Source organism: Gambusia affinis, linkage group LG04 (assembly GCF_019740435.1).
Source record: "Gambusia affinis linkage group LG04, SWU_Gaff_1.0, whole genome shotgun sequence".
Taxonomy (NCBI): Eukaryota; Metazoa; Chordata; class Actinopteri; order Cyprinodontiformes; family Poeciliidae; genus Gambusia; species Gambusia affinis.
The window spans coordinates 20,513,779-20,540,732 of NC_057871.1; the positions used below are offsets into that span (position 1 = coordinate 20,513,779).

The 26,954-nt window shown below is 42.6% G+C and overlaps 2 protein-coding genes across 5 annotated transcripts in view; one reads left to right on the forward strand and one right to left on the reverse strand.

Annotated features, from left to right (window-relative positions):
* Positions 1-14,976: 14,976 nt before the first annotated feature.
* inab (internexin neuronal intermediate filament protein, alpha b) lies at positions 14,977-26,004 on the reverse strand. 4 transcript variants are annotated; one of them, XM_044114212.1, is made up of 4 exons: positions 25,990-26,004; positions 18,289-19,282; positions 17,331-17,455; positions 14,977-17,190 (listed from the first exon to the last, which is right to left on the reverse strand). In XM_044114212.1, exons 2-4 carry the CDS (start codon positions 19,051-19,053, stop codon positions 16,917-16,919), a joined length of 1,164 nt encoding a protein of 387 aa, XP_043970147.1. In that variant the 5' UTR covers positions 19,054-19,282; positions 25,990-26,004; the 3' UTR covers positions 14,977-16,916. The 4 variants fall into 4 exon arrangements, with proteins under 4 accessions (XP_043970147.1, XP_043970145.1, XP_043970146.1 ...); XM_044114210.1 differs by lacking the exon at positions 25,990-26,004 and adding an exon at positions 20,209-20,305; XM_044114211.1 differs by lacking the exon at positions 25,990-26,004 and adding an exon at positions 20,141-20,155.
* The window catches only part of nt5c2b (5'-nucleotidase, cytosolic IIb), a 30,132-nt gene continuing 22,581 nt past the window's right edge, over positions 19,404-26,954 (forward strand). The window contains exons 1-2 of the mRNA XM_044114204.1: positions 19,404-19,495; positions 26,004-26,322. The gene's annotated coding sequence lies outside the window, so the exon portion shown is untranslated. The remainder of the gene's footprint in view (positions 19,496-26,003; positions 26,323-26,954) is intronic.

Sequence of the window (26,954 nt, forward strand, 5' to 3'; positions counted from 1 at the left end):
GATCTAAATTATTCACTTTCACTTACTATTCAAAGCCCATTGCTGCATAAAAGTTATTGATCAGATATATAATTATAGTCTAATTTCTAAAACCATTCTGCTTTTCCTCACCCATTTATTTATTTATGTTTTACTTCACAAATCACCTTCAAGCCACACCCTGACTACCGACCCACCAGGAAAGTCCCCATGTTGCGATAAAAGCAATGCAAGAAACATAAATGTGGAAAAGAGGTGATATATTTTCAGATCTACTTCTTCTCAGTTGTTCAAGCTTCACTTACCCAACCTTGTGTCTACTGCTGCTTTTTATATACCGAGTTTATGCAAAGCTGTTCCAGCACGTCTCATAGTGATAATGAAATGGGTGAGGGTGGAGAAAAGAGACGCATGTTCAGTCCCATTCCTTCTTTCACACCTCGGAGATGATTGGCTTGGATTTTCTCTGTGTGTGTGTGTGTGTGTGTGTGTGTGTGGGCAGGTGGTGGAAGCTGAAGGATTCTCCCAACATCCCCATTTCTGCTCTGTCAGATGGTGCAAGGGTGTGGCATCCCCACAGAGTCAGGATTTTTTTTTTTTGGAACACACACGAGAATAAACAAAACGAACAAAAAAAAACACAGTTTGTGCACCCTTGTTAAAAGAAATGCTGTACATACAGCTGGAGTAATGTTTTACTAGCTTGATTCAAGGGCAACTGAGAACTGAGCCAGTAACATGTTAAAATCTACTGTCAGGTGAAGGTAAAACAGATTGCATTATTTTTGTAGCTTTTCATGAATGAAAATGAAAGAAATGTCAAAGCAGAAATGCGCCCTGTGGAGATGCGTGTGTCTGCCTATGTGACGCAGTCCTGGCAGTGTAGACCAGGGCGTGGCACGTTTCCTGCCTCTTTTATATATTTTCGTCTCCTTTCAACAGACCCGTCTGCAGAAGAGACGCAACTGAAGCTAAATCTGCTTTAAAAAAACCAACAAAAAAAACCCTGATAATTACAAAGACGTTTGAATATGGCAGGTGCACATATTGCTTTCCCAGCTTTCAAGATTGACTTTTCCAGCACGGGTTGTGAGCAGCACTCAGCTGTGAGTAAGGTGAACTGCAGTCACCTGCAGCTTCAAAGAGAGCACCGGGTTTTGCTGGTGACGAGAAATCACCTACCGGTTTCGCTGAACCGGTCAAGAAATGCTGCAGAGGCCCCCCCACTGAGAGGCACAGATAAATTATTTATGAGGTGCGACCCACAGAAGAGGAAGAGAGTGAGGGAGAGGAAGAGGAAAGGATGAAGGGAGACAAAAGGAGAAAAGGGGAGCGGGTTGAGAGGGGGTAGAATGGGAAGGGCGAGGCAGATCATCAGAGGATGAGCAGGAGAAGTCAGAGGTTGTCAGGATGAAAGGGAGGGAAGGTATGTGAGAGAGGTGGTGGAAAGCGGTGAGACGGAGGTGTAGAGTACAGGTGTGAAGGATGGGAAACAGCAAATGAGAAGAAGAAGCAGTAAAACCTGTTTTCGCCTGCTTTAATCGTCACTTGCTTTAAACAACACATTTATAGAAAGGGTTACTTACCGCCTGCGATTTGTTCAATCCTGAAATGGTTTTTACCTGACATCCAAACGCTTTTATATCGGTTGAATCTTTTCCTGTTAGAAGCACAATCCACTGTGTATTTTGTATGACAGACCAACACAAAATAGGACAAAATACGTCTTTATCAAGTAACGTTTGTGTATTTACTCATGTTTCATATCTTACGTTGCAGAAGTTGTGTATTTCTTTTCCCCTGTGTGGGTACTTTAGAGCGTGAATGCATTAAAGCATCTTGAGCCCATCCAAGCAGAATGATGGGTGTGAAGGCTGGTCTGTGGCTCCAGAGGAGTCGAGATTCAGGGAAAGGAATGTGGGGATTGTGCATTATTCAGCACCGACCTAACTGGAATGCGGGATCCGTCACGCAGTCTGCGACTCAGCTGGTTTTAGAAGGAGAGGGACGGCGGTGGCTTCACTACAGAGCTGGAGTTGGTTTTTTGCTCGGGTTATAGAGTTCCTGTCTTTGTGTAAGCAGAAGCCAAACCCAAACCCAAACCATTGCTCTGCATCTGTTATTCTGACCTTATAATGTTAAATCTTTGACTTGTGTTTGTGTCGAGCACTTTGTTTCATTTCACTTTATTTACAGAGCACCGATTCACAACAAACTCCATCTCTCAAGACAAGCAGGTCCGATCCATATTTTTAATCATTCACAATGCAATTTAATTCAAATTCAACTTGAATCAATCCAGTTCATCCAGTCTAAGCAAACAGTCTGATTCATATCCAGTTACCAATTCATTCTTAATTATAATACATTTCTAGTCAAGCCTGAAAATAAAGCCAAATTAGCAGCCCTCTCACTGCTGACTGCACCTTATAAAAACTAAAGTGTAACTGGTACTATTGCTTTCTATTTTTCAAGAGGCAGGTTTGGATTTGTTCTGTACTTTATTTAGTGGAGAAAATCTACTTTTTTATTAACATAGACTAGAAAAGATGAGTTGCAGCACCTGCACATTCTGCGTCCCGTCGTTGCTAAATTAGCCGATTACTGCTGAGTAATGTTTCCGATATGGCCTGTTTCACCTTTGAGGTTACGGTTAAAGCCAGAGCTTGTGAAGCAGACATGCTAAGGTCAAAGGTGAATGCAATATTTAAAACCCCTCTGTAAGTGAGTGTGAGCCCAATTTCTGGATGTCAAGCATAGGCTGTGTTGAGAAGACCAGCTGCTCCATGTGAAACATATACACAGATCAGATGAGCAGTTTACAGTCACCACTGGTATTAGTGTCAGATTAGACATGTTTCTGCTCTATCCGTTCCAAAACATTTTTTTGATGTGTGTGTTTGGGATCTTTGTCCTGTTTGACCATCCAACCCTAAAGAAATTGAGCCAAATGTTCAGAAACAACCCATGAACCACCAAGGCTCTTGCAAATCATGTAAAAATGCTCGAACTCCAGAGTCTCTGTCAGTGGAGAAGTGAGTTTATTATCACCATGGACTCAGAGGGGGTTACTGAGAAAGAACCACCTTCCCCAAAATCCCCTCCAATCAAAACTGAAATTTGCAAAACAGATACCTTTTAGAGAAAGACTACGGTAGGTTTCAGTTATTTGGTCATGAAGGTAGGAAATATGTCAAAAATACTGTGCCAACGTCCAAGCATGGTGGTTGCAGCGTCATGCTGAGGGTTTATATTAGCTTTGGAGGTGCATCTTACAAAGTTGAAAGGAATAATGGAGAAGGAGGACTACTTCGCACTTCATCAAGATCACAAGAAATTACCAGTTAAATGGCTGGAAGCCTGGACAAAATTTTAATATTCCAACATGAAAGAATTGGTTTTAGAGTGGAACGATTAAACTTCTGGAAATATCCAGTCCTTATGCTATTAGAAACGTTGAAAATTAGCTGATGATCAACCAACTAAATCAACCATTTCCAGCAAGAAGACTCTTAGAGAAGTCGGGTTGCTAGAAGATGTTTTTACCAAATTATTGTGAGGTGGAATGTGTAAATATTGATGTTGTGAGAATCTAAAATAGATCAAATTAGAAGGTCAAAATCCAATTCTAAAAATGCAACAAAAAGGACCAATTCACTCTGAAGCATCAGTGCTTCAAACCAATCAATAAAAACTCAAACCTGATATGACATTAGTCCCGGTGGTGAGTGTTCGTGAGCTGTCGACTGACACCGATCTTATTAATAAGCGGCGTTTCAAATGGAGTGTTTTTCACTTTCTCTGCAGCTTCATCTCGCTGCCTGTGGTTTCTCTCAGCCACCTCCTACGCTCTCCCTCTGAGGACAGAGCTAACCAGGCACGTTAACAGCACCCCTGATGCAGGTCCCTCCCAGCGCAATGCTGCGCATCGCTGTTTCTTTATCACCGTAAATAATGCAGGCCTCGTCTAAAACTAATGAGCAGCCGCGACACGGCAAGGAACCATAACCAACTCCTACCGGGAAGCTGGAAGAGTGTTAACAAAAAGCTTCGATGCTAAAACCCCACTTCATGCGTTTACATGGGTTTAACCCAATTTCACTTAGTGCAATGCAACATTATTATATCAGCTATTAATGCAAGTCACGTTCACCTTTTTATTGGCTGGATCTTGTTAGTGCAGAAATGAGCTTTTTGTTAGCAAAGCAAGTCATTGTAGCTTCTGTTTACCAATTAGCTCCGTCTGCAGTCCAGCGCTTGTTTCTGAAGATAATCACACACCCTGCCTGATCTGCACACACACACATACCCCCGACCCCCTCCCGCCCCTAAACACACACACACACACGCACACACACGCACACACACGCACACACACACGCAGACTGGCAGCTGCCAGACTGAGATAAAGGAGTGGGCTTGAGTTTGTTAAAAGTCAGCCCTCCTCTCCAGGATCAATACATCTGCAATTAAATGTATAATTAATCAAAACTTTAACAACACAGGTGAAATCACTTGAAATATAACGGATATTTGCAGCACAGATCACACGTTCACTGCATATGTGAGTCTGCGCATAAAAGTGAGAGCTCTAAAAGAGTAGCCTACGTGATGAAAGAGAAATTTTTATACTTTCCGAAGAAGACGTGCAGCACCGCCTGATAACCTGCAATAATTTATAAAGAATTGAAGATTATTACATCCCTTCTGGTCCTGCGTGTGCCGCATTGGCATGAACATCTGTTCCCTGGACATTCAGCTGATCAAGATCCGTCTCCGCCCTAAAAATAGTGACCTTTAGTTAATTCATGAGATCTGTCGGCAGCGCCTATAAGCTCAATCCTAATCAGCTCTGGAGGCCTGAGTATCTCATTCAAAAACCTGCTTGATCTCTGCAGGTAATATTCAGCTCCTCTTTAATTTCACACAAAGAAATCTCAGCCTAAATGCATATGAGAATCTCTTTGTGCTGCATGTCCTTGTTCTCCTTGAGGTGTGTGTGTGTGTGTGTGTGGGTGGGTGTGTGCGTGTGCGCGCGTGTGTTCCTGACACAGAAGTCACTGAAGGGTGTTAGGAAGGTCTCCTTGCATGAGCATCATTGGAAATCACAAGGAGGGCAGGGGGATACCTGATGAAGGAGGGCGTCCCAGGGGACTGACCAACCTGTGCAAACAAAAACAACAGGCGGACACAAAGTAGCAGACACACCATGTTGCATGTGTGCATTTTTACATGCAGCAATTTGGGAGCAATGTTTGTTCCTTAAGTCTGTGGCTTTGTAGCGTTTTGTAAGAAGTATGCATGTTAAAGCACTGATGCTTTGTATTTCAGCTTGGTCTCACCCAGTACTGACTTTGGCTTGCTGAATTAAAAAAAATTGTAATCACTAACAGGGTGTAATCAAAACAATGCAGAAAATCCATTGGGATACAAGAGAACAACACTATAGACGTATTTAAGTCCAGATCAGAATTCAAACCAAAAAAATCTTGTTGGATTCCTACGTGCTCAGTTTAATCTTCTCCCTTCAGGTGCAGAACAGACAGATTGAAGCACTCTTTTTAGTCATTGGGTTATTAAACAAACCAGATTTAATGTCCAGACTTAAGGTTGCTATCGAACTGCTGCCGTCCAACTTCATTCTTAGCTCATGTACTATTTATCAAATTTTATTTTTACACATTCATTTCAGATAAATATTTATTAATCTTTGTGTAAAAGCTTGTTTGAATGTGTTGACCATCACCACTACCTGTTACAAACGAATTGACCTTTGAGGACAAAATGAAGTGAATTGAATTAAATTTCGAAATTGTAAACCACGCATCGCTTTTGTTTTTTCTCCTCTTCACAGTTATGTGCTGCTTTGTGTTGGTCTGCCACAGATAACTCTAATATACTGGACAGTCAGGGAGTGAATATTTAATGCATGACACTCTAACTTCACGGCTCCAAAAAAATCTTAAACTTTGCTGCAGGTAAAATGTTAATCTATTGCCAGGTACAGATCATTCATGTCCTCTCTGTCTTTCCGTACAATGTATTATAAACGGTTTTCCAATTTAAAGCAGCTTCATCGATTGGCTCTTTGATTACGATGTGTGAGCGTATAGATCTGCAGCCTCACTGACCCACACAGACACATGGGGTTTTCCACACACTGGAAGAAACAGACCATCACATCAGGCGGCAGGATGTTTGTCTGTATCTACATCATCGTGGTGGGTAAATATTTGAACAGTTCAGAAGTCAGGCACAATGTCTAATTGAGTCTTCAGCCTCCAGTCCCACAGGCAATCTGAAATTCACTCATGTCAAGCTAATGGAAAGCTTTAGGTGTTTTCCAGCCAATCAATAGCTGTTTATGTGCGAATGGTGACACACTATATCAGCCTGCAGGCAGACTGCCAGGAGGTATGGAATGACTGTAGTCAGCACTTTGGGAGATGGGTGAACAGGGGAAGCACACACACACACACACACACACACACACACACACACACACACGCACACACACACACTCACACACACTATTCATGCTGTGGGAGCTGCATTGAGTGTTTGCGGTGCTGATGAAGGGCAGAAAATGAGGTGGAGCAAACGCGGAGGTGTTCAGTGGTTTATGGATTGAAACTATCTCTGATCTGCAAACTGCAGCACTTCACAGCTCAGACAGACAAGGAGAAGAGGGCTGCACGATGTGTTCTGGAGAGCCAATAAGGTTTCTTCTGCTTTGAACGAGATTCGGGATTCCTGTCGTGCCTTTACAGCCTGGCAGCAGACGAAGGCATCCACTCCTCCCCAGTGACTGGTGGTCTGAGCTGCTTTGGTGTCGTCAGCGTCACATGACAGACGAAGAAGAAGAAATGAGATGAGCTCACTTTAAGCATGACTCGAGGTTCTTGCAGAGCTGGGTAGTAACCAGTTACATTTTATTCATTTATATGTACCTGAATAATTTGTTAAATGTGAATAAAATATGCTTTTAGGAGTAATTTTACTACACTGTAGGTTTTACTCATTCTTGAGGATTACTTTTGTAAAGTATCAATACTATTATTTGAGTAAAATTTCTAGATGCTCTGCCCATTGTGAGTAATGCATTGGAATCAAAAAACAAATATGTATGATAAAAAATTTTGTAATTATTGTCTCTGACACAGCAAGTTCTGCTCCAAGTCAAAAATTGAGAATGATCAGATTTTCTTGTAATTATCCCACGGACTGAAATCTTAACTCACTTCCAGGGAGATTTTCAGCAGCAGTCTGTCACTAATATTAAAGTTTTTTCTGCAGGTTTCAAGGTTCAAGCTGAAGTTTTCTGCCCGTGGGAGGAAGGTGGTGATGGCGCTAGTACTTTAGCACTTCCTGCCAGACGAGACTTCAGACTGGGATGAGGACAGACAGTAAATACACAGAAAGGGAATAAAACGGCAGCAACATTCAAGCTGCTTCTTGGAAATGTGTAAGAGAAAATCATCTTAAAAATTGCTCATGCCCTAATAGGAACAGAAGTGAATGGTAACTGGTTTTACTGGAAATTCATAAACTGCTAGCCAAACAAAGACAAAAAAAAAATTACTGCAAGATGAAACAAATCAACAAAAATTGGGTTTTGGTTGCATAATCTTAAATTTTACAAAAATTTGAATCTGTTTGGTGGTGAGAAAAATAAAAACAATGGTAAGAAAATATTTGTTTTGAATCATCTGTATGAAACATTCTCTTTTTTTTTAGGCATACTTTATAAGTTTACATTAAATGGAGATCCTGTGATCCCTCAGCTATTCTTCAAGATGGGGAAGGCAAGAGAACATGTCGTCCAGTTAATGCAGATGTTTTCTGATTTTCAGAAAATCTTTGAGTAAGAAAATGCTGCTGCAATAAAAAAAAAACAAAACAAAACTGTTTCAGTAAACAATAAACTCAGATTTGTCCTAATGGCATTTTTCATTTTATTTCCTAAAATTGTGGACAGTCAAAAATAACGTTGTAATAACAGAGACATACAGTTTTAATACACAGAATGCCAGTGATAAAATGAACATTAGAGGTGACCTTTTAGCTCACATTTGAATTTAAGAGTTGACTCATCCAAAAGCCGAGAATATGTCTCTGCAAATCCTTTTGAGACAAACAATGATTTGTCACATTTTTACTGTAAAAACTTTCAGCCTGCTGGACAGGAAATTGCTTTTTATTCTTCCTGTTTGTCAAATGGACATGTTCAAACATGGCTGACCTTCATGCCTTGAACACTGAATACACTTTGCATTTTGACGAGATGCTAATAGAGCAGGCAAAACATTACAACAGACTCGGGTCTGAATGTTTCCCCTGAAGCTTCATTTTTGTAAAGAATGCAATGCAGCCACCGCTGTGGTTTCTTCATCCTCTGATGATGTTTTTTGTTTGTATTGTTTTGTTTTTCTTCTCTTTCCGTAGTCGAGAGGCAGACATGCATGTGTTCTCTTCTGTTCTCTTTATCCTCCCTCCTCTTCTCTATCCTTAGCTCCTCCATGTTCGTTTCATATTAAAATAAACCCAAAACAGTTTCTAGAAATCTCAATTCTAATTTCCGTTCATCTCTACTTTGTCCCAAGTGCTTAAGCATGACAGATGAGAGGGATGATCAGTTAACGGTTAGCTTTCAGATCACCTGAAAAGAGGTGAGAGCTGCTGCTGGTGGTGCAGGAGGGTGCACTGCACTCCCCCGCCTCACTGGCTATGCTCCAGTTACCCCCACACAGCTGCCTTGTGCATGTTTAAAGACTCTGTGGCACACAGGAGCATCTGTCAATAAGGTGGTCTCTGGGGGCAATTCATCTTTACTCCTTCAACCTGCAGAGCTCCGTTGGGGGAGGAAAGTGTCCTTCTGTGTCCTTTTTCGGTTTAAACAGACTCTGCTACCGCACATTAATAAAGAAACATTGATGTAGTGGGCAGATTAGTGTTAACGTATATTAGGGGGGGGGAAACATGGTGAGAGGAGACAGATTTTGTGGGATGATGCCACCAATTTACATTTTGCAGGTCACAATAAACAGCAGCCATCTATTCTGTTTATTATCATTTTGTTATCAATGTTCTCGTGTACGGCACGCATTGATTTTCCCAGTTTACTCCCACAGCTGAGACACATACATACCAGGTTTATTGAGGACTCCAAATTGATCTTATGATGGAGTACATTGGTGGACGTTGCTTGTATTTGTGTTGGCTGTGTGACGGACTGAGGATCAATCTGTTGTGTACTCTGCCCTCTTGCCAAGCGACAGCTGGGACGGGCTTAAGCCCATCCTGCATCCACAAAGAGTTGTGGATATAGAGCGGCTCAAGAAAAGAAAACAGATTTCTTAGTGAACCGCACTATGACATACAGTACAGACCAAAGGTTTGGACACACCTTCTAATTGAATTCAATTAGAAGGTACAGACCAAACTTTTGGTCTGTACTGTAAATAACTGCTCTGTGGTGTAAATACCTGAACACATTTAAATAAAGATTGGGATTTTTGCTGCCACTGGTGCTGTCAGTAAAACAGATTTTGGATTGATAAAGAGAGTTGACATTAAGCTTCTGGAAAGAACGGAAATTCATTCTCCTGGAAATTGATGAAGACTACTTCAAGGTGTTTAATTTTGCCAAAAGGAGTTGGGAATTATTACATACATGCCAATCACAAATAAGCCAGAATCTACAATTTTTTTTCTTCCAAATTTAAGTTCCTTGTTGCCCAATCACACCTCTACCCAAAATAGGACCAGTCGTGCTGAGGATGAGAGTATGTAAACTTTTGACCAACACTTACCCATAGTGCACTCTCTTTGAAATGACATCAAGCTGGAAAGTGTTTGCAACTGTGGGCCTGTGGATAGTGCAGTTGTCTTGGGATCAGAAGGTGGTAGGTTCAACTCCATCTTCCTCCTGCCACGTGTCAATGTGCCTCTTGGCAAGGCACTTAAACTCAAGTTGCCTACCAATCTGCGTATCAGTGTACAAATGTGACTTTTGAAAGTGAAGCACTTTTAGTGGTCAAAATGATTGAAAAAGCGCTATATAAGTTCAGTCCATTTACCATCATAGTGGGTCAAAAAAACCCTCTGTGGCGCTCCAGCGATAATCTTTGAGTTGGAAAAAAACAAAACACGTAGAAACATAAAGAGTGACAGACAGGAGTTTGTGTAGTTTCTCTGTTTTTGCAAAATTCACTGACTACTTTGAATAGACCTGTCGTTTCAAAGCAAGTCATAAATGTCGGTCTATTTTGTGTTTTGCAAGTAAAAGAGGGATTTAGAATCTGGTATGTAAAAGCAAAAACATGATTTTAAAACTGACATCTTATAAGGAATATTTGATATCAGACGATAATGTTCTTATTTTGTATGCTACGGATGAACCAAGACCATCTGGTGCAAGTAATTGAAGATAGAAATGCACAAAATTGCAGATGGGCTGTAAAAAGACAACATTTAGCTACATGAGCATAAAGCTGTGACTTCACAAGAAAAAAAATTATGTTTCACAGTTATTAATGGCTTTAATAATGTAGCCAACATTCACATCCTCCGGGATCAAAGATTAATGATTGAAGCTCATCTGACCTGTTGGTTTTCTTACCTGATCCGCTCCAACGGAAATTAACTTTCACAGATCTGATCCAGACATACAACACAAAACCTTTCCATGCAGCGGTGAATGCACCATCCTGATTTGTGACTTGGAACATGCTGGGATATTTTGGGATTGGATTACAGAGAATTTCTGAAGGTAACAGAATTTTACGACAAATGAATAAAGAGTCGAACTATTTGTTTCAAAACTGTGACGCTTATCAATCGGCCATGACATTATGCTTTTGGAAGATGCCAATGAGTTTTACTCCTTTACTCTGATAACAATGCCATGATTAACATTTTATTTATTTGTCTGAAGCAGAAACATCTAAAGCCGGTGTGACCCATCACTTTGACTGAAACTTTGATCTTCTGATCAGCAGTCGCTCCTTTTTTTCTTGCTGTTATTATCGCTGCTCTTCCTAATCACTTAAATATTCAGAAGCATGTTTCCAAGCTCTTTTCTGGATCCTCTACGGTGTATTTTTAAAGTTGTGTTAAGCTTCCTGCCTCAAACTGCTGTGTCATGTGCAAACTGAATGTTGAATAACTCCCAGAAAGGTTTCAGCTCTTCCATTATACATGAAGCAGCAGCAGCAGCAGCAGCAGCAGCAGTGGTACACTGTGGGTCTATGAAGACATCCATTAGATTTGGCAACGCTAGTTTATCACTTCAGCTTCTATATTAAAACAAAGTAGATTTAAACAATTCAAAATAGAATTAATTCTAAGTTTCCTTGCTTGTCGTGGAGTGCCTAGTTATCATTCCACCACTTGAAATCAGGCAGATTTAGAAAGTAAAGTGTCAGTAAAATGTGACGATTAGTCCAGGTTTAATTTCAGGTCATTTATATTCATCCTTTTAGATGCAAACTTCAGCATAAAGCTGCTGTACAGACGCAGCTCCTGTGGGCGAAGCTTGTTTTGCAGCACTGCTGCGTCCTCCCAGGTCTCCAGAATAATAAGTCTCAGCTGAGTACAGAGCCTGCAACACTTCGGCATGTCATTGTCTGCTCCAACTCAGAAAGTGATGTCAAGATGGTTTAATGTCAAAAGCTAATTCACTTTGTGTCCTACTTTAGCTGAACTTTACTGCATAACAGAGCGAGAGAAAAGCATTTTTCCATGGTTCACAATGATTAAGCTACATCTAAAGGTGATTATTACAAGAGCGGCCTATTAGCACGTTGGAGGATGTATTTTAGAAAGCATCCTGAAGAGGACGGAAATATCTGAATGAGAAACAGGTTTTTCTTTCATCGGATTTTTCTCCGAGGATCACAGCTCACCTGATCCGTACGCTGTCAGTGCTGCAGCTTCACATGTCGGGGTGCCTTCCTTCTTCGCCAGCGTTTGATCCAGACAGCTACACCTAAGAACATACCACGCCTCTAACATTCAGTGTGTGTGCTCTAATTTGTGTTTTATCATAATTTATTTTAAGGAGGATGTTATTAATCACACTCTATCTCACCTCAGATACTGGTTCTCCTTCAGCAATGAGTAATGTGTTTGACTTTTATTATATTCATCCTTTTATAGCCTGCTACTTGTGAAGTGCTAAATGTTGGTCGACACACAATAACAAGGGTCTTCTCTTTCATTTAGAGAAGTCTTTGGAAATATCTCCAAATGTAAATGTGCAACATATTTCTATTTCAGGTTGTTTGACTGTTTCATCTCCGACTAAGTTTAAAGAAAAAGAAAATAATCATAATTTCTCTAAAGAAATTAACATTTATTTATTTTTATTTTTTTTATATTTGCCCCTTATAAAATTTACTGAAAACCTTTCAGGAACAATCACCAGGCCACCCGCTCCATTTTCTGATAAGCAGGCTGTGGCAAAAATGTAATTATGTTTCTGAGGTTGAACACCCTCAGTGCTACAGAAACAGGTCAAGACTGAAGGATGTGCCCTTCCCCTTTGTTCAGGGACAAAGACCCTCCTTTCCTCTGTCTTTCTGTCTGTCTGGGTAGCTCAGCTGGAAATTACTCTATTATTAGCTCCAAGTTTTAGGAATAAAAAAAGGAAAAGATGGCGCTGATGTCATGGTTAACACACACAATGGCCCTGCCTCGAAATGATTCAGCACCTTTCCCCTCATCCAGAAAACAGCTTGAAGAGCAATTTTATAAATAAGGTTCAAGATTTTTTTTAAAAAGAGTTATCTTTCAGTTTTTCCTCAAATTATTTTAAGCCCTTCATGATTCTGCTGTTTAGCCACGTTAGTCAGAGATCCGTTAGCCAAAATAAGTTTGTTTTTTTGCTGTTTTTTGTTTTTATGTTTGATCCAGGTTCTGTATCAGAGTACACACCTCAGTTTTCACACAGATCTGTCTTGACACTGTGTGTCTCTGGGAGAAATCACTCCCTGAGGTGCCTGCTGCTCAGCAACCGAATCTATGGCAACGTTAGCCACCAATTAACTCTTTGCTACCTGGTTGAAATAAAGCTGAGATACGTGTTTAAATATCTAAAATATATTCCAACTCAATGTAATGACAGAAATTGTTGGGATTCATTTTTTTACATGGAAGGACATCTCACCAACCGGTTTGATTTCAATAAAATTTCAATTGTCAGTCCAATTATGCGGACAAAAAAGAAAAAGCAAATTCATAGTCAATCTGTTCCTCACTGAAGCTCATCTTACTAACATCACAGTCAGGCGCAGACAAAATTATCATCTCACAGAACATAAAGCATTCTCCTCCTTGCAGTCATTTCTTCAAGGTTGTAGCTGGAAGGACATAAAAAGAGATGGACATTTACTGTGGTAGAAGGTTCGTGGATGTCTGCAGACTGAAAGGTCAAAAATATTCTAGATGTCCATCTGGAAACATATACTTACACTTTTTGTGTGTGTCCTGTCATCACAAACATGCTGAACCTTGAGACAGACTGGCTACCGAAGGAGAGTACCACACCAAAGTGGCAGTAGTGTAATCTAAGGACGGAAAGAAGAAGCTGCGTTTAACGCAGATTCACCAAAATGATGCAATAAGAACATGGAAAAACTTTGGCTTGTCCAAAAACCTCAGGGTGTCCAACTCAGATCCTAAATAAGTGGTTTTCTGCATGGTTTTCAGATAGATAATTGACCTCCTCAGCAGTACATCGTGTTTAGCATCAGCCTGATGATGATATTTACGTTTGTTTCTGGTATGCTGGACTGGAGGACTTGAGTTCAACACCTCTGAGTCAAATGTTGAGTCCAGAATTTGGTGCAAGTTTGGTTTTAGTTTTAGTTTTTGTGGAATAAACTGGGGAACATCCAGAGTGGCAGTAGAATTTGCATGAGTTGAACTGAAGAGGGTTTTAATTGGAGGTTTTAATCAGCATGGAGGAGGACGTACCCTTTGACAGCTCACAAGGGCTTTTTGTGCTTATGAAGTGAGGTCAAACTTCCTGAAGTGCAGCTGAGAGCAGCTTCTTTCCAGTTTGACGAGATACTGAAGGATTTTGTTAAATAGCAGCCCCGTTATGGGTCCCCACACCCCACCCTCCACTCAGCAGCACTGCAGGGGTATAAATCTTTGAAGAGCTGCAATCTGCGTCATGGGCAAGCACGCAAATCTGTCCCACCCAGCTGAAAGAGGAAAGGAGGCCTGATCTGTGAAGATGGAGATGTTGAGGTTTGGGAGAGAAAAGATTTTAGTGTACAGGTCAACGTGGCAAATTGGGGCAAATTATCCGTCACGTTTATAAAAATCCATCTGTACAAAGGGCCAGAGAGACAAAAACAAAATTTAAAAAAAATACAAGAAATGTCTTTAAGATTGCATTGTTCATGACCTGATTCCTTATCCAGGCAACATGAACAATGCAAAGATGTAGCCAGAGCTAAAATGGAGTGGCCCAGTCAAAGTCCAAATCTAAATCCAATTGAGAAAATTTTTACAAAAGAAAAAACTTGAAAATTAATGTTCATGGATGTTGTCCGTCCGGTGAACTGAACGTTTCGCCTGTAAATATTTAAAACTGGCAGAGACAGACCCAAAAATACTGTGGCTGTCAATGTAGTGAAAGGTGGATGTACTAAACACTGACTGAGGGCAGAACCAAAAAAGCCTGCCATCCTTCACTTGACTGAAATCTGAGATTTTAATATGGCAAAATGAGAAAAGGGTTTTGGGGGATGAATACATTTGTCTCACGTCTTACTATAATGGGGTGTCTAAAAGAGAGATCATATAAATCAGCGCAGCTGTTTTTTGGGGGTTTTTTTAATAGAAGTGTTCATTACTTTGAGGATATCAATGATTGAGGAATATAAAGATGCAAGAAGCTTTTACATGGTAGAAAAATATGCTCAAAATGTTTAGATTATCCAGCACACAGGCAGTGAGACACAATGAAACCACATGCAGCCTCGGTCAGGTCAAGTCTTTATTGATATGGTGTCATACGGCAATACATATATAGCAGTCACGGTAAAGAGAACAGCATGTCAACTACATTCAATCCCTATGCTTTAGAAGTAATGGTAACTCTAATAAACACTACTGAAGAGATGACGGAAGATGAAAACACCCCACTGGACTGAAATATACACATTGAACATGTAACCAGAAGCTGCTGGTGTTTTAAGGCGTTTTACATCCTACAGTATTTCTTCTACAATATATTTCAGTATTGACGGTTGAGTATGGATTGGTGACATTTTTTGTTTCCTTTTGAGAAAAATGTGCATTTAGAAAAGTTTGGCAGTGCCGCAGTTGTGGTGACGTTTGTTTGTTATTGTTGGTTTAGTTGTTTTTTTTGTTTGTTTTTTTTTTTTTTTGGGGTTTTAGTGTAAGGCTTTGCAACCATGAGCCGTTCATCCATTGTCAAAGCGAGTATTACATAAATAGCGACAGCATTCCATAAAACCAAAATTTCCCAACGTCGTTCCGGTCATGTTAGGCCACTGTGCAGAAGCACATGTATACAGTACTAAGATACTCGTCACAAGCTTCAGGTAAACACCACCAAAAACCAGAGCAGCTAGCTGTTCAATCAGCAGTTCCTTTGCGTCTACTTGTGAAGAAGTGAGTGCAGTTCGTCACGGCATTGACCGCCGTGACCTGCAGTGAGGCAGTGCACAAGCAGGAATTAATAAAAAATAAATAAGCTACAAGTCTCATAGTTGCTCTAAGAGTGAAGTAGTTACTACAACAGACATTTGATCCAGTCATGGCCTCAGTTATTAAGAAGGGAGGTCGAGTTGTTTCTGTGATCCGGCAGGTTTTCCACGGGGTTTTCGTCCCGATCGGCACGGCCGTCTTTAGGCTTCAGGGATGTGACTGTGGGGTTCATGGAGACTATCTATGTATACGATAAATCACACCCAGAGACATGAAGCAAGCAGAATCTCATGCGTTTGTGCTGAAGTATAGTGATCCCATGTATGTACTCAACCAGACTGAAAAACACTATTCATTCGTTTTATATCAGTCACAAATTGGATTCAAGTTTGTAAAAATGTATTCTCCCTTGCATCCTTGGTAAAACATTGTGCAAATAGTTACTCATTCTCAGCTTAGGTGATTCATTTCTACTTAAGTGCTTTAGAGATGATCCTTTTCAGCATATTCACATTACCAGCAGACATCAGAGGCCTAAAGTTGCATCTTAAGAATGATAAAAACTGTGCTGACCTTTCATGTTCAAACAACCCCAAGTCGAATGAGCACTGAGATGAAAAATCAGTCAAGCATGGCACATACATGCAAATAAAGCTCAAGTGATACATTTTCAGAAACTGCTCGCTTCGAGTCTTAGCTTCATTAAAATAGCAACGCTATGACACAGGAGCATTGTTAATGAATTAAAACGAAAACATCGCCCCTTTCTCTGGCCACCTAGCTCAACTGAAAACCATAAGTTTATGTGATGTTGGACTGTTTTGCTATGCAAGACAGCCTGTTTCTTCCGGAAACTATAAGGGATAAAGTACAACACCAGCTGATGTGTTTCCAACTATTTTTCTTGTGTGTGTGTGTGTGTGTGTGTGTGTGTGTGTTGTTGTGCATCCTAACAGTCAAACGCATGTCCCTCAATATGTGTTGAGATTACATCACAGCTTGAGGTAAAAATTTGCTCACTGTGTCTCTCCTACATGATGAAGCAACATTTGTGATGAAGACTGCTACCAAAGTGCCTGCTCTTGTTCAGCCATGACTTTGTGAATGTAATTTGTTGCAGTAAAGTGATTGCTTCTGTGGAGTTATGACGGATTCGAATAAGAATAAACAGACGGGAGATGAAAAGAGGCGTGCGTTTGCGGGATGGAGCGAAGGTTTAGTGGTTTCAGACCCAGGCTTAGAGGAGGTTTCTAGTTTTTCTGATTGGTAGGGATGTCTTCTTGCTGCTTCTCCATCTTCTTGGTTGTCACGACGGTCTCCTCGTAAACTTCGCGCTGTGACACCTTCCCGGTGGGCTTGCTCTGCGGCTGCTCCTCCTCCTTGCCCTCCTTCTTGGAGGTCTTGCCGGAGCCAGAGTAGATGCGGGTCTGGTAGCTGTAGCCCTGCCCAATGCCGGCGCTTATAGAAGGGTTGGGATAGGCGATGCCGGTTCCGATGCGGGTCTCCTCCCCTTCCAGGAGTTTCCTGCAGAGAGGGAGACACACAGATGGGAGGGTTTAGAGAGAACACACAATGAAACACAAACCATAAATGCAATAAAGCACTAAGCTGGACAGGAGAATTGTTTGTTTCGTTCTGTGAGGTGCCAGCGTGACCGATCATACCTGTATGCAGCGATTTCTATATCCAGAGCCATCTTGACATTCAGCAGGTCCTGGTATTCTCTCAGATGTCGAGCCATCTCATTCTTGGTGGTCCTCAGGTCATTTTCCAGCTCTGCCATGCTTTCCTAAGCAGGATTAATAGATCAGAGCTCTGGGTTAATAATATTTTGCAACCGCAGTACTTTGACTCTAAAGTAATGGCATAAAGTGTATGCCAATTGTGTTGTTTCATATACGTCTCCTGCTTAAATAAATAAATGTTTTATATTTTTGACATATTTTGAAATATTTTAGGATTTTTTTCTTTTCTTTTTTTTTTTTTTTTTAGTTAATTTTTCTGATGAAAACTGATGGAAGGGATTGAAATGACTGTAAGTTCGGGTAGATCGTGTGTATTCAGTGGGCGTTGTCGGATGCTGGGGAGTGTGTTTCTCTCCGGGGAGTGTTTCAGCACCAAGGACAGAGCAACTGCGGCTCATCCGCACCGCGAGTTTTATGGTTCTACACAAGAAAAACAATACAAATGCTCAATAAATAAATGAAACTAGAATAATAATTTAAAAAAATCAAGATCTAAAATTCTGAAAATTTCTATTCTTTTAAAGTAATTTTAATCATTGTGGCTTTTTTAAATCGTTTTTTTCTCCTTTTTTTAGTTTATTTATATTCTTAATTCTGATATATTTTTTATTTTTTTTGGAGGGGGTTGTTTGTTTGTTTTTTTGTTTTTGTTTATTTTATCTCCTTGCGAGTCTATTTGCTGTTATTGCCTGTCACTCTGCTGCACAGAAATGTCCCCATTGTGGGACAAAGCAGAATTTTCCAATTCTATTCTATAAATACATAAATGATCACTCAGATGAAATCAGTTAATCGATTTTCATCCAGACTCTTGCATCCATCACCATAAATAAATAAGCACATAAATAAATAAACACATAAATAAATAAGCAGTTACCTGGTAGGTGTTGATCTCCATGTTGTGCCTGTCCTCCATCTCCCGCAGCTGCTTCTCCAGAGACTCTGTGGCTCCCCTCAGGCTCTCTATCTCAATGGTCTTGGACTGAAGCTGCCTCCGAAACTCGTTCGCCTCCTCCCTGCTGGCTCGGATGGCGTCGTTGCTCCGGCTGGCCTGCTCCGTCAGGTCGACGAACTTGCTCTTATACCACTCCTCGGCGGACTGCAGGTTCTTGGACGCCATGGACTCGTACTGGCTGCGGATCTCCTTGAGGGCGGAGGTGAGGTCCGGCTTGGCCACCTCCATCTCCACGGACACCTGCGCGGCCTGGATCATCTCCGTCAGCTCGGCCACCTCCTCTTCGTGCACCTTCCGCAGGAAGTTGATCTCGTCCAGGAGGGACTCGACTTTCTTCTCCAGGTCCAGGCGCACCATGGTGGCGTCGTCCACGTCCTTCTTGAAAGCCTTGAGGGTTGCCTCCGCCTCCTCCCGGCCGCGGAACTCCTCCTCGTACTTCTCCCTGAGTTTCTGCATGTCGTCGTCGATGCTGTCCCTTTCTATCACCAGCTGGGACTTCTCTCCGTTCAGCTCCTCCAGCTGGGAGCGCAGCTCTCGGATCTCCTGCTGGTAGAGCTCCGCCAGGCGGGACGGCTCTGCCTGCCGCTGGCGCAGCGCCACCAGCTCGGTCTCCAGCACTTTGTTGTGCTGCTCCAAGTTGCGCACCTTCTCGATGAACATGGCAAAGCGGTCATTGAGACCCTGCATTTGCTCCTTCTCGTTGGTGCGGATGATCTTGTACTCATTGTTGAGGATGCTGCTCTGGGTCAGGTCGAAGGCCTCCAGCGGAGCGGAGAAGGAGCGAGCCGACTTTCTGCTGTAGGAGCCCACGGAAGAGATCCTGGTGCGGGACAGGGAGGAGGAGCGGTAGCCTCCTCCGCGGGAGGACACTCGCGACGGAGAGGAGGCGAAACGGGGAGAATCCCCGAAGATCCTCCTGTAGGAGGAGGAGGAGGAGAGCACATCAGATCCGTAGCTCATCTTCGCCTGCGTGGACACAGAGCACGGCAGTGGGCGCGTCTCCTTTATAAAGGCGGGGTGGACCCACTCACTAATTAATGCCAGCTGGAAACATCCGGTGTTCATGCGTCACACGGTTCAGGAAAACTTCGGGATGGTGTTTAGAGAGCAGCTATAACCAGCAAAATCGGTAGGCTAAATCAAAAATTAAAGTGACATTCCGGGCACACATGCTCCTAACAATGCATCATTGCTTTATCCATATTATTTTTTTCCCTCTGTAATGAAGTTGTTTTTTATTTGCGTAAAACTGCTGTGTGCTGGGATTCACTGCAATAGAGCCTGTCTGACAACATAAAATTGGTTTAAAGAGAATATCAAAACGCAACACGTCAGAGAAATTCAGTTCAGTTTCACTTCAGATCAGAAATTCAAAACAGATTAAAGAAAATCCGTGACATCTATCACTCTGGAACGGGTCACAAAGCCATACATGAGTCTTTGGGACTCAGGAGAAAAAGTGTAAACGTCGTGAATTTTCTCCAGAGTGGCTCGTCAAACTTGATTACACTAAACGCGCCATTTAGGAGGTTACAAAAGAGACAACATTTAAAGCATTGAGGGCTTCACTAACCTTAATTAATGTCAGCGTTCATGAATCATAAACAGAATAGAAAATGAATAGAAAAGACATCAGTTGAACAATGTAAAGAGGCAAACACACATTCACGTCAAGATGTTTGGATTAACACCCAAAATATAGCATTTGATCACATTCAGTCAGTGTATTAACAATTAAAAATCATATTACTGCTTAAAAAAAAATCTAACTTACAAAAAAGCTTATAATGTCTATAATGACTTCATGACCAAACTCCAAGCAGCCGTGCAGCCTTCACTTACTTCATGACCAGGTTTTTTTTTTTTTTTTTTTTTTTGAAGCGGAGGTACTGAGCATGATTAGCTGTTGTGTTCTGTGTTTCTCTGTATGTTTATTTCTAGTTTCCTGTGTGTCTGAGTCTCTGTGTTGTCCTGTCTCCCCGTGATTAGTCCCCAGGTGTATCTCGTTCCCTGATTTCCTCTTGTGTATTTAGTGTCACCTGTGTGTGTCTGTCTTCGTCGGGTCCTACGTCTCCTTACGTCTAGGTTACGTCTCGCTACATCTGTTGTTCATTAGTCTGTCGTTCCTTAGTCTGTCGTTCCTGTCCATTCGTTCACCTTGTCGCTACCTGTGTTGAGCCCTGGTTTCAGTTCAAGCAGTGCTGCCTTGGTTTTTGGACTTTGTTTGGATTTATTCATTAAAATTACATCATTACTCATTTCATCTGGGTCTGCTGCGTCTGCCTCACCACCACCACCACAACACCTCATGACAGAAGGACCCGACCAAGCTGAACGGTGAGGCACGCTATTTTTTTCCCCCCTCCATCATGGACCCGGATGAGCTACAAGAGCTAACGGAGACCATAAGGGAATATGTCGAGGTCAAGGCTAAGCCCAACGCCGATTGCAGACGGCTCGGCCTCGCTATTCGCTTGGGACTATTGCTGGAGTATTGGGTTCCACGCTTTCCGCACCCGCAGCTGGTGGAACTGCAAAGGGAGGTAGAGTGGGAGCGTGAGGCAGCTCTGGCCGTCATGGCCGGCGAACCTCTGCCTCCCAAGCCGGACAATCTTTCCGCCAGCCCCGCCTCAGCTCCAGTGTCTCCGAGACCAGTACGCTCCAGCCCGCTCCGCTGCGCCCAGCCGGGCGCACCCGAGCCTGCCGTTCTGCCGCTCCAGCCGGCGCACCCGAGCCCGTTTCTGCCGCCGCTCCAGCCGGCGCACCCGAGCCCGTTTCTGCCGCCGCTCCAGGGACTGCTCCTGCCACTGTGCCCATGGTGATGGGATTCCAGGCGGCCCGCCTGGCTCCAGGCCGACAGATGGCACGGGTAGTAGGCTTCCCTGCCCCAGTCAGTGATTTCGAGCTCCCCAGTGTTCCTAGTGCCAGTCCCGAGCTCCCCAGTGTTCCTAGTGCCAGTCCCGAGTTCCCCAGTGTTCCTAGTGCCAGTCCAGGTTCCCCAGTGTTCCTAGTGCCAGTCCCGAGTTCCCCAGTGTTCCTAGTGCCAGTCCGTTCCCCAGTGTTCCTAGTGCCAGTCCCGAGTTCCCCAGTGTTCCTAGTGCCAGTCCCGAGTTCCCCAGTGTTCCTAGTGCCAGTCCCGAGTTCCCCAGTGTTCCTAGTGCCAGTCCCGAGCTCCCCAGTGTTCCTAGTGCCAGTCCCGAGTTCCCCAGTGTTCCTAGTGCCAGTCCCGAGTCTCCTCCTAGTGCCAGTCCCGAGTCTCCTCCTAGTGCCAGTCCCGAGTCTCCTCCTAGTGCCAGTCCCGAGTCTCCTCCTAGTGCCAGTCCCGAGACTCCTCCTAGTGCCAGTCCAGTCTCCTCCTAGTGCCAGTCCCGAGTCTCCTCCTAGTGCCAGTCCCGAGTCTCCTCCTAGTGCCAGTCCCGAGTCTCCTCCTAGTGCCAGTCCCGAGTCTCCTCCTAGTGCCAGTCCCGAGACTCCTCCTAGTGCTCCCCCCGAGACTCCTCCTAGTGCTCCCCCCGAGACTCCTCCTAGTGCTCCCCCCGAGACTCCTCGTGCTCCTCGTCGCCGCCTGTGCGCTCCTCGTCTAGAGACTCCTCGTGCTCCACGTCGCCGCCGCCTGTGCGGCCTCTGCGCCGGACGGCCGCCGGACGCCTGCGCCGCTCCTGCGCGACGGCCGCGGACCGCCTCCGTGGTTCCCGCCTCTCCTGCGCTGGACGGCCGCGGACCGCCTCCGTGGTTCCGCCTCCCTGCGCGCGACGCCGCGGACCGCCTCCGTGGTTCCGCCTCCCTGCGCGCGGCGGACGGCCGCCGGACCGCCTCCGTGGTTCCCGCTTTCTGCGCCGTGGACGGCCGCCGGACCTTCCCTGCGGGTTCCGCCTCTGTTGCCTCCGCCCACTTTGTTGGGTAGTTTTTTGTTGTTTATGGACTCTGGCCCCCCGTCCGACTCCCCTCCGCCCACCCTTGTGTTTTTGTTTTGGGCGTCTTGGAGCCGCCCGTTAAGGGGGGGGTACTGTTGTGTTCTGTGTTTCTCTGTATGTTTATTTCTAGTTTCCTGTGTGTCTGAGTCTCTGTGTTGTCCTGTCTCCCCGTGATTAGTCCCCAGGTGTATCTCGTTCCCTGATTTCCTCTTGTGTATTTAGTGTCACCTGTGTGTGTCTGTCTTCGTCGGGTCCTACGTCTCCTTACGTCTAGGTTACGTCTCGCTACATCTGTTGTTCATTAGTCTGTCGTTCCTTAGTCTGTCGTTCCTGTCCATTCGTTCACCTTGTCGCTACCTGTGTTGAGCCCTGGTTTCAGTTCAAGCAGTGCTGCCTTGGTTTTTGGACTTTGTTTGGATTTATTCATTAAAATTACATCATTACTCATTTCATCTGGGTCTGCTGCGTCTGCCTCACCACCACCACCACAACACCTCATGACATTAGCACCCGCTTGTGTCACCTACAGAGGAGCAAAAAGGCTAATGACCATATTCCAGAGTGACCTAAACCCATTAGCACAACCCACTGAGATTAGGATTATTTTTGCCATTTTCATTATCATCATCATCATCATATGGAATTTCCAATGCTATCACATTTTGTGCGAAACATACTGTCGTAATAAATAACACAAGTTGCACCAGTAAAGTCATGAACTGCAATTTATTTAAATCTATACAGTTATTGGCTTGCAATTTGTGGTCTAGGACAAAAAAAAAAAAAGAAAAAATAAAGAAAAGAAAAGAAAAAAAAACTAGTCTTAAACGAACTTTTGCTGCCACCTGGTGCCTGATGGTGGCACAACGCAACAGAACAACCCAAATTAATAAAACAAAATGTCAGTTCATTAAGTGTCGGGAGTGAATGCAGTTTAGAGCGCGAAAAGCTTGCTGGGTGATGTGATATTGCATAAACTGCCCAACAGATGATTGGAAGCAGGTTTTAATTTCATAAAAAGTATGAAACAGTGAAAACATATTGCCAAAATACAGAATTAAAAGTCCTCAGAACTTCTAGAAAGAACCACATGCATAGCAATTTGCTTACCATGTCTCTGTAGTTTTTATGGCTTGTTACTGTTAAAGTTTAGACAGACGAGCTTGTGTGGCCCTGTCAAAAATAGCTTTTCAACTGTATATAGCAGTGTGTTCAAATTTATGATACTATAAAAGACTTTGAATCTGGAAGTCTTACATTTATAAAGCTCAAATAAACTGTGCAGTCTTGCCAGTACTCTTTATGGGTTTGTCTTATCTAAAACAAACCCAATGTATATCCCTCTGAAATCAAGAACTTGTGCATCAGAGGCAAGAACCTGAACAAATTCAGTTTGCACAACATTTAATTTGAAAAGTTATGAAGGATAATTGAGATAAACAGGTTGATCTCTCATCTACTGCTTTGTTCCTCGTTCTTCACTTTGTCATCATGCAGTCAGACAAGATGCTGGAGTTTTCGGCTCTTCTTCCTCCACTTGTGTCTACACACTGCTTATCAGCTGGCTAAAAGGAGGTTGCAAGAGTTTTATTTTTTGCCTTTGCGTACATGAAAGGCAAATTTGGAGTGGACTGCTCCAGCTTGTTCTTCGAGATGAGCCACCCAAACATGGGATGTAGACTACACCTGTTGGACTTCTTGTATTAAGCTGTTCCTGAACCAGAGACAACGTCAGAAACGTCTTATTGAGTTAAAAGACTGAACTGTGGCTCAGTAGTGAAATGTTCTCTTCTTAGATTCAAGAACATGAAGCTAATTATTTTGAAATCAAACTCATAGAGTCTGGTGAAATAGAGGAAATGAAAAGAATCCAAGTTGCTTCATCAGGGCTAATGTTAGAAAAACATTTTAGAGCACTTTATGACAGACTGCATAAAGATGCTTATTTCATTTTCCACCAAGACTTCAACCTTGTACATGTTCCTAAAAGTAGTAGTAGCTGCTTTAATGCCAGTGATATCACTGTGACTGATTGGGTGAAAACTCTTCTGAGTATAAACGCCACAGAGGAACATGAGAACCACCAGAACCAACAACGCAGAGCTGAAGGTCACTCTTTTATCGGTGTGGTGTAATGTATGATTCTCAGAAGCTGAATTTTAGGCTTTAAGCAGTAATCAACTAAACAAACCAAATTTTTTGATTTAAGTTAATCATTTTTGATCACATTCTAATTTTCTGAGCTGTACTTGTTGGAAAGACCCATAAAAAATGTATCTTATCTCTGAATGTATTGCTTTGGCCCTGATAAGCGTGACGCTTCTAAGTATAAACAATTTTTCTAGAGTATGACGTGTGACCAAATTAAATAAACAAATAAACTAACAAGCTTGAAATGTGAGTAGCTCAAATACCAAAAACCGGTCCATCTTGCACATATTGATCAGCTCATAGTTGGATTGGAGCAATCTGCTTGAGGGGTTACATTATAGAATGGATGTCACTTAACAATCTTCTCAAGGCTGCAGTTTTCTGTGTTCCCGGCACATCTTTTCTAACCAGACTTCCTCCTTCCACTGAATTTTCTGTAAACATGCTTGGATACAGAACTCTGTGAACCACCAGCTTCTTCAGGAATAACCTTTGTGTCTCCACCTCCTTGCGAAGGGTATCGCTGACGCAGCTAAAAAGAGTCAAAAGCTTAAAATACATCTGTGATTTTAATGAAAATGTTTGAGTTTCAACTGATGACTGTCTTCTGGACAGACTGGAAAGACCGTTTAAAGGCTTAAGAAACTTTTACAGGTTGACTAGGGTGTGACACAGCAAGTTTCCATCATTCATTCAATCAGTCAAGCCTATTTGCATAGCACATTTCAGCAACAAGACAAGTTTTACATCATAAAAACACAAAAATTCTAAGTCATAAAATACACCACACAGTAAACCAGTTAACGTTGCATATTGCTCTGTGCCATCGTTACACATGTAGATCATTGTAGGTCAGTGTTTCATTTATCGTGGTTTAAAAACCAGCTCTAAACAGGAAGGTTTTTAGTCTGTAGATTTAAAGGAACTCAGTGTTTCAGCTGTTTTGCAGTTTTCTGGAAGTTTGTTCCAGGTTTGTGGTGCATAGAAGCTGAATGCTGCTTCTCCTTGTTTGGTTCTGGTTCTGGGGATGCAGAGCAGATAAGAACCAGAAGACCTGAGTGATCTGATAGGTTGATACAACAACAGCAGATCTTTAATGTATTTTGGTGTCAGTGATTTATAAAAAAAAAAAAGAAGTATTTTCAAGTCTATTTTATGAGCGACAGGGAGTCAGTGTAGGGACTTCAGAACTAGGATGATGTGCTCTGTTTCCTTGGTTTTAATGAACTTTTTAAAAGTATTCTAATTTTCTGAGACACAAATTTTGATATTTTTTTTATTAAGATTATCTGTTTCTTGTAAGCATAAAAATTACAAGAAACAAATTTTGGTATTATGTCTAGATAATAGACTCGTTTCAATTTCTGAAATGACTGGCAGAAAATATTTAACTTTTACACAATATTTTTTAGATATACTAGTAAATAATGCTGGTTTACTATCTTACACTACTTTTTCTAACTTCCACAATTTAGTATAAACTATAACCCAGAATGAAATGTGTTCCATAGTTTTCCTTATTTATTTTTTAAATAAAGAAAACGTTTGTGAACTATACACTTCTTGCTGAAGGCCTCTTGTGACGCAGTCACGTGTCTCCGCCACGACGGCAGATGGGTCCGCCTCTTTGTGACAGGCAGAAACAAGCGCCTCCCTCTGACCGTCTCATAACAACAGCTGGCATCTCCCGGAGACTGCTGAGAGCTAGCCGAGCTCGGACACTGATCTGCCTAGCTTTCTGCTGAGTTTTCACCGCCGCTGCGCCTCCAGCTTCCCACTGTCAGAGTCTAGCAGCTCCGAAAGAAAACACCTCTTTCCCCTACTTTGACATAGCTCACAGCGCATGCTCAGACCAACGGACGGCCCATCGATTTTATTCAGGAACTCGGAGGTGAGTGCTGAAACACGTCAGTTGTTGGAGAAATCTGTTTAGACTGTCTTCTTTGTGTTTTCATCATGGGGAGATAGTGTGGTATAGTTAGCTGAACCCCTGCTTCCTGTTGTCCTTTCAGTCTTTGTCAGTCAAAAGAGAAAATAAATAGAAAAACAGCCGACGGTTGTTAGCCAAATGTAATGAGATGTTTGGAAGCGCTGCGAACAAGGTGTTCTTTGCGGCTATAGTTTTGAGCAGATAGTTTTTGGCTGAAGCGCATCCAGCCACGGAGACGACGAAACAACTCGACCATAGAGGGGGAAATCACTGAGAAGAGCTGACTTAACTGTCAAAGTCGATCAAATCAAGCTGTCACATAGACATTAGCTAAACAACACGAGCATAAAAAGTAACCGAGTAAGGTCTCAGTCTGATATCTCGACCACATATAGGAATAGGTGCAGAAACTAGACTACGGTACAAGCTTTGCAGTCGAGTTTTAATCAACAGGGGTCGTTGACAGATCTTAAAACTCGCTTCTATTCTTGCTTCCATTTAAAGTAAAAAAAAAAAAGAAGCTACCTCTGCTCCTCCTTTCCTGCAGTATTCAGCTGAGGGAGAAACAGTGTCAGCAAGGGAAGCACAAACAC